This window comes from Mus caroli, chromosome 10, assembly GCF_900094665.2.
Source record: "Mus caroli chromosome 10, CAROLI_EIJ_v1.1, whole genome shotgun sequence".
Taxonomy (NCBI): Eukaryota; Metazoa; Chordata; class Mammalia; order Rodentia; family Muridae; genus Mus; species Mus caroli.
Window position 1 is genome coordinate 55813196 of NC_034579.1, and position 7552 is coordinate 55820747.

At 51.3% G+C, this 7552-nt stretch overlaps 1 protein-coding gene across 5 annotated transcripts in view; it reads right to left on the bottom strand.

Annotated features, from left to right (window-relative positions):
• Positions 1–241: 241 nt before the first annotated feature.
• Pald1 (phosphatase domain containing paladin 1) overlaps positions 242–7552 on the bottom strand; it is a 68837-nt gene continuing 61526 nt past the window's right edge. For all 5 annotated transcript variants that reach the window (XM_021174365.2, XM_029482797.1, XM_029482796.1 and 2 more), the window contains 2 exons: positions 3822–3977; positions 242–1804 (listed from right to left, as the gene is read on the bottom strand). In XM_021174365.2, the coding sequence (XP_021030024.1) occupies positions 1652–1804; positions 3822–3977 (309 nt within the window). In that variant the 3' untranslated portion in view covers positions 242–1651. The remainder of the gene's footprint in view (positions 1805–3821; positions 3978–7552) is intronic.

Genomic DNA, 7552 nt, shown 5'->3' on the forward strand with positions numbered 1-7552 from the left:
ATTGACAGTGGATGGTGGATCAGCACGACCACTTTAAACATCCAGTATAAGATGGTAGGCTGTGATTGATGACAAGGAAGGAAGATGTGACATCTATAAACACCCGCAGCCTCTAAACATCAGGGGCGCTGGTAACAAGGACATTCCATTCTCCTGCATCCACCCTGACTCTGGGGGACACATTTATCCGCACGGCTTCCATGCCTGCCTCACACTGAAGACCAATCAGCAAAGCAGCACGTTACATGTTTAGATGGTTTTAATGCTCAAAAGCTCTGTACAAAAACAAAAACAAAACAAAAAAAAAAAACCAGAAAACCATAAAGGAGTCCTCACAACACCCCTGTGAGGTAGGTAGGCAAGTATTATTCTCCAATTTTACAGACAGTGACACTGAGGCAGAGAGGTAAAGTGATCTGCCACTGGTCCCTGCATATCTCCAAGTCAGTGCCAACCACAAGAGTGTGAAGGGGCTCTCTGGCCTCTGAGTCACTGGCTAGACCTTTTCTGAAAAGCACTGACTTGCACAAAATAGACACCAGCAAACCTGAGAAGGCGTGGACAGACATACAGCAGCTTGCAAAAGAATTCAGCTAAGAGGGTCACCACTCTCCCCAGGCTGGGAACAACTTTGGCCTCTTCAAATAGCACAGCGAACAGCTGGCATCTTCCTGAAGGACAGACAGCAACCCAGAGATTCATCCTTGTCCTTCAAGGAGTAAGACAGGTAGCCAGGCTCCAGAATGTACAACCACTACTTGTGGCAAACTTCAGTCTCAGCCGAGACTCAATCAAACACAGCCCTCTCTGCCCCTCTTCCCATTGTGTGTAATAAGCTGCTCATAACTCAGCAGTGTCCCAGGGTGTCCTGGAGAAAGCAGACCAGGGGTGGGCAGGGGTGGGCCTGGACTCTTAAGGTCTGACAAGCCACCACGGCCTGTGTCCACAAGAGTCTCTCCTAAGAGTCACCTTGGTCCTGCTAACAGGCTTCCAAAACACGATCCTGCCTCTTCACTGTGTCAATGGTCTCTGTGACTTCCTTCCCCACACTAAGAGGGTCTCCTTGATGCTTCCAACTCCCTGGGCACATGGGCCAACATAGGGAAGGAACTGGGGAAAGACGGGGAGGAGAGAAGGGGAGCCATTCCCTCGGTCTTCCAGGCCGGCGACACTCACGAGCCAGAAGGAGCTGGGCAGAGCTGCCTTTAATGCAGACCTGCCTGACTCACCATCCTCCTCACCTACCTCAGGCAGCTGCCTGGGATGAAAGATTGAGAGACAAGAGCAAGCCAGTCAGAGGAAGGAAGTGAAAATACAAACGCGACCAGCCTGCTGTCCACCCAGGCAGTCTGACGACCAACAGTGAAGAGGGGACAGAGGTGGTGACTGGCTGTTTGGGGATCGAGCTCCCTGAAGGCTGCTTGCCAGTTGGTCTGTGAGGTACATGTGCTAGGCCTGGCCAGAGGCCATTACGCACCCCGAAGGTTGACAGAAAATGGTGGTGCCATCTTACACCCTACAAAAAAAACACCTCTTCCCAAAGGCTCTCGACCCCTCAAGTCTCACCAAGAAGCGGACAAGTGTCCATCCGAAGCAATGAGGTCCCCTCAGGTCCCCCAACCTGCCTAGCAAGGGGCAAGAAGAAGAAGGCCTACAGGAAGTCCCCAGCATCACAGGGCTCTGGGTCTCGACTCTGCTCCTGCCAGCGGTAGCGGAGCCTCGACAGGGGCTGCTCCTCGATGCTCTCCAGCTCAGGGAAGCCCAGCTGGTTGAGGATCTCATAGATGCCAGCTTTGGTTGCCACCTGGAGAGGGCAGAGATAGGGGCAGAGCTTCAGGGGTGGAGGTAGCATCAGGCCTACTGTCCTCAAACCGCCCTCCCCTTGCTAGGCTCGGAGGCATTTGGGTGAGTCTGGGGCCCAGAGCTGCCCTCAGCCAGCTCAGAAGCTACCACAAACCTGCATGCCCATCTATGACCACCTTGCCCCAGGCTCCCCTGGTACTGCATGGAGCATGCTGTGCAAATGCATGGGGCACTGGGCATGCCTGGCAGACCTCAGCAGCACTGGCCTGGCCAATCTAGCAAACCACATTTGGGCAGGAAGGCTGCAGAGGTAGTGCTGACGCCAGAGCCGACAGCAGCCCTTCCCTTTGGCTGGGAGGTCAGCCCAAGTCGTTTGGCCTTCTCTGACATGGAACTGGTAGTCCAGTAGCCTGGGCCTTGGCCCCAAGCTCCAACCATTCCCTACACCTTATTGGGAACAATTCCACTTGGATAAAAGAGATGATGTTGTCCTTGCTGTCCCCGGGCACGCTCACCCCTGCCTCTGTCCATCCCAGGAAAGGGACTGAAGTCCCCTGAGTTAGAGTCCCACTCCTGCCTGAGCCAGCTCCTCTCCCTTGATATCCATCCATATCTAGTTCTAGAAGTAGCCGGGGGGCAGAACAAGCATGCTCCCGACCTGGCTCTCCCTGAGTTCACAATCTAAGCAGAACTCAAACAAAAAGTGTTCTTGTCTCCAGGCTTGTCCTTGTATGTAGCTGTTAGCAGGATGCTTGCCTGGCAAGCATAATGGCCTTGGGTTTGAGCCCCAGTAATATATAAAGCTACTGGACATGGCGGTGAGCCCTTGTAATCCCGGGAAGGTAGAGGCAGGAAGATCAGAAGTCAGCTACATAGTGAGTTTGAGGCCAGCCTGGGCTACATGAGACTCTTACACCTACAATCCACCCTAGGGCTCAAAGAGGAAGCTAAGTGTGGATCTGCTCATCAGGATGGTCTCAAAACAGCCCTCATCAGATCTTGTGACCCAACACTCACCCTCGAGCACAAAGATTCACTTCACACGCTTCCCCACTCTGACACCCGAGATCAGCGCCAAGGAGCATCCTCAGCAGCCTGCTTTCCTGCCTCCCTGGCTCTGTTCCCTGCAGTTCTGAACATGCCTCCATCCAGTCCTGGGCCCTTGCACTTGTCCTAGAATCCACTGTGGCTCAGTTCCCTGGCTCCATCCCCCCACCCACTCACATCCTGGTAGCTAACTGTGGACCTGACACCATATTACAACAGCTGATGGACTGGGAGGTCAGCCGGGCCAGCTTCCTGGCTGAGGGTTAATTACAGGCTACTTTCCCGGGAAGAAAGATTCCTCTCTCTTGCCCAGCAGGTGCCGGGTTGAATTGGAAGTCCAAGCAGAGAAGGATCACAGAGGTCCCAAGAAAAGAGGAGCAATAACCAGTTTCCGTGACAATTGTTAAGAAGTCCCTGAACCTCTGCACAGACCCCTCTTACCTAAAGCATTCCTGGCTCTTGCCCGATATGGCAGAGGCACTACACGTACATCACAGAGAGGCCACCAACACTTTTGACACTATTCTACTGCTTACAAGGCTGGCCACCTCATCCATATCCAAAGTCATGGTTGGAAGGACATAGGATCAGGACAAACAACCTTGTCCTTGTCTTTATAGGGGACAGATGGGAGTTGAATAGAATAACAGACCAAAGTGTTCAGGTGTCCAGGCAGTGCTGGCCATAAGACACACAAAGCAAGCTACTAGCAGGTGTCCGTCTCACTCCCATCTCTTCCTCTCCCATCATTCATTTACTCAGCTGTCATACATCAGCTGTCTACCTAGTGAGACACTAGGCAAGGGACACAATAGCTAAGCAGGAGCCAATCCCCTAGGAAAGGAGGGGATTCCATATGGGACTCTGTCGCCTGGGACTTAGAGAGCATACTCAGGGACCAAGGGGAAAGATACAGCTGGCCTTATGAGCTCACCACCCCCAGGCCTGCCCATCTCAGCATCATTTCTCACCTCCCGCATCCAGGTGCTGAAAGGCCTCTGCCAGGAGCTGGTCTTCTCCAAGCGAAGGTAGGCATTAAAGAGGATCAGGTAGATGTAGCGCTCCAGGTACTGCAGGCTCCGCAGCTGCAACCTCTGAGCTTCCTGTGCCTCTTTGGTAGCCTTTGCCTGGAGGACAAGGAGGAGGATGTCATCAGGGACACCCACTGGTTAACAGAGACATGCTCACTCACAGCCTGAGCACCCAAGCAGAGTGATTTCAGTGGCAGGGCCTGGGGTGTTGCCTAGCCTGGACACAGAGGAGACCCACAGGGCCCACTAGTTCCTGGGGGTGTAGGGGCCTCAAACCCAGTTCCTACTGAGAAGAAAAGCCTCTACTTTCTCTCTGAAGACCACGCTGCTCCAAAGCCAGGCGGACTGCTAGGGGCATCTGCGGTATAGAGAGTGAGATGCCCAGCTCACAGTTCCCTAGGAAGAACCCTGCTGCCAATTCCTGACAACATAATCCCCAGTCTCCCAGGACTGTCTCCTCTCTCTTGGTACCCCTACATTCCTGTGGAGGCAGATGAGGCTCTGATCATGGCCTGGCAGGGACCAATGGCACAGAGCTCTGACTTGAGGAGACAGCGTCTACAACCTGCTCAGCCCAGCTCCTTTCTGACTGGAAAGGGAGAAAGCCCAGCTTGGTCACTGATCCCATTCTGACTTCCTTGCCTGTTTCTCCACAGGATCTCCTCAGATCCTGGATCTGAGGTGGGAAGGAGGGACACTCAGCCCTTAGAGATCCACCCATGTTTGGGAACAGATAAAAGAGAGGAAAAGGCCTGGGTGGAGCATGGGCCCATCAGCTCCAGGCCCGTCGGTCTCAGTATCCTTTCTCACCAGAACTCCCCCCACCCCACACCAGGTATCTTCTCTGGAAATGGTTCCATACCAGATCACGTGCCAGAGACTAGGAGATGGCAAAGTTGAATAACGAGAAGCTCCCTAGGGAAGATGGGCATCCAGGTGGGCAGCGAGGACCTGATAGTGAGAATGCGCACCCACTCGGGGCAACAACAAGGACAGTGACAAATGTATGAAGGAGCTGTGGCTTGCTAGCCTGGGAGGAAAGAAGATGCCACCAGTGTCACCTTAAAATGCAAGTGCCTAGGGTTCACCCCAGATCAGCCAATGAGGGTCTCAGAGGGGTGGGGTATGGGCGGGTGTGGGCACCGGGACTACTCAGAGCCAAAGCTGGGTACCATGGGATGCAGCATTGGAAGTCACTGAAGGTTTGGTAGTGTGAGCAGCCTGCTGGAGGAAGTCGTGGTGGGAGATTCGTGTTCAAGAGAAAGGGGGACTTTAAGGGGAAATGCTTGCAAGGTTCTCCTGGGCAGGGAAACACGCCAGGGACACTCAAAAGTGAATCCCAGAGGGAGGTCACCCAGACCTGCACTATCTCACCTCACCACCCCTCAGACCTCCACCCAGACTCAGCGCACCTCTCTGATCCAGAAACATAGTGTGGCACGGGGTGGGGGAGGGGATCCTTCAGGTGATGGCACTCACTATGGAAGGGCACAGTGAGCCCCAAGGGGCTGGAGAGAGCTGCTCTCCCAACAGCTGGGATGCAGATGGAAGCCCTCCCGTGAACACACACAGTGCTGGCCTACATACTCTGGGAAAACTCCAGGGTTGCCCCACCCCAGACGTGACATGGACCAGTGCCCTAAAACTCAAAGCTGGAGAAAGCCTGAGCGGCGCCAATCCAGTTTTTGAGGCAACTCAAGAGGAGTGGACAGCAGGATGTACCAGAACAGACTTGGGGACAGGGACAGCGCTCTGGCTCCCCAGGGAGACAGCCAGACTCACAAGCTGGCTCCAGTTCTGCCATTAGCCTCTCGGCCTCCACATTTCAGGGAACCAGTGAGAAGGCACCTATGAGCCACACTGCCTGAAGTACTGACTAGGCAGGTCGGAGGCCACCATGGTGAGAGCTACCCACCCCGCCCTCCGGGAGGTGCCAATAACTACAAAGCAGAGTGGTTGTGGGGCAAGGGAGTGGGGGTGGATAAGTAAGAGAGAGTGACCTTTAAGGTGAGGAAGAAGAGGTAGCAGGCACCCAGAGGTAGACTGGGGTCAGCAGGAAGGTATGTCAGGAGGAAGGGTGGAGAAGGGGGCAGCTTAGTTGGATTAGAAACGGGAAGACAGGGCTGGAGAGATAGCTCAGTGGTTAAGAGCACTGACTGCTTGCTCTTCTGAAGGTCCTGAGTTCAGATCCCAGCAACCACATGGTGGCTCACTAACACCCGTAATGAGATCTGACGCCCTCTTCTGGAGTGTCTGAGGACAGCTACAGTGTACTTAGATATAATAAGTAAACCTTTGGGACAGAGTGAGCAGAGGTCCTGAATTCAATTCCTAGCAACCACATGATGTCTCACAACCATCTGTGCAGCTACAGTGTACTCATATACATAAAATAAATAATCTTTAAAAAAAAAAGGAAAAGGAAAAAGAAATGAGAAGACGGGAAGACAAGCTGCTCAGTTTTGACTGCTGGTACTTGACACAACATGGGAATCACTGGGAAAAGGAACCTCAAAGAGAAATTGTCTCGATCAGGCTGGCCTGTGAGCATGCCCGTGAGGAAATCTCAGCTGGGGAACCCGACCTTGAACATTAGCGGCACCATATCACAGGCTAGGTCCTGGAATGCAGGAGAAGGAGAGCCTGCCAATCACTGCCGTGTATTAATCCAGTGCTCTCTGGTCTTGACTGTGGGTGGGACAATACCTGCAGCCTCCACTCCCCGAGCGAGCCGTAGACTGTATCCTGGAACCACGAGCCAACTAGACACTTTTAAGTACCTTTGTTGGGTATCTTATCATAGAAGTAGGAAGAGAAGCTAAGACGTGGGCTCAGAGCTTAGAAAAAGCCAGGAAGTTCCTACAAAGGGCCAGAGCAGCTGCCTGCAGGGGTTTTTGAGGACTGAATACTCTTTCAAGAATTAGCAATGTGGGGGCTGGAGAGATGACTCAGTGGTTAAGAGCACTGGCTGCTCTTCTGGAGGTCCTGAGTTCAAATCCCAGTAACCACATGGTGGCTCACAACCATCTGTAATGGAATCCTATGCCTTCTTCTTGTGTGTCTGAAGACAGCTACAGTGTACTTACAAATAATTTAAAAAAAAAACCAATTAGCATCGTGTGCTCAAAAAAAAAAAATCAATTTTGCTTAGAAACTAGACAGCAAGGCTGGAGAGATGGCTCAGAGGTTAAGAGCACTGACTGCTCTTCCAGAGGTCCTGAATTTAATTCCCAAATGGGATCTAATGCCCTCTTCTGGTGTGTCTGAAGACAGCTACAGTGTACTCATACACATAAAATAAATAAATAAAACTTTTTAAAAAACAAAACAAAACTAGGCAGCAGGTGAAAGAAAACAGAAAAAATTATATAAATATTTTAAAATATATATTAATATATAAACATACATGATTGTTATATATTTTATATATTACATATATAAATAGTATGCATATGCAAGATAAATATACATTTATATATTAATGTTAGTGCATATTATATGTTAAAATATTTTAAATATCCTATGTAATCTATTAATATTGATATATAACTTTTTTCTTTTTTTTGTTGTTTTGTTTTGTTGTTTTGTTTTGTTTTTCGAGACAGGGTTTCTCTGTATAGCCCTGGCTGTCCTGGAACTCACTTTGTAGACCAGGCTGGCCTCGAACTCAG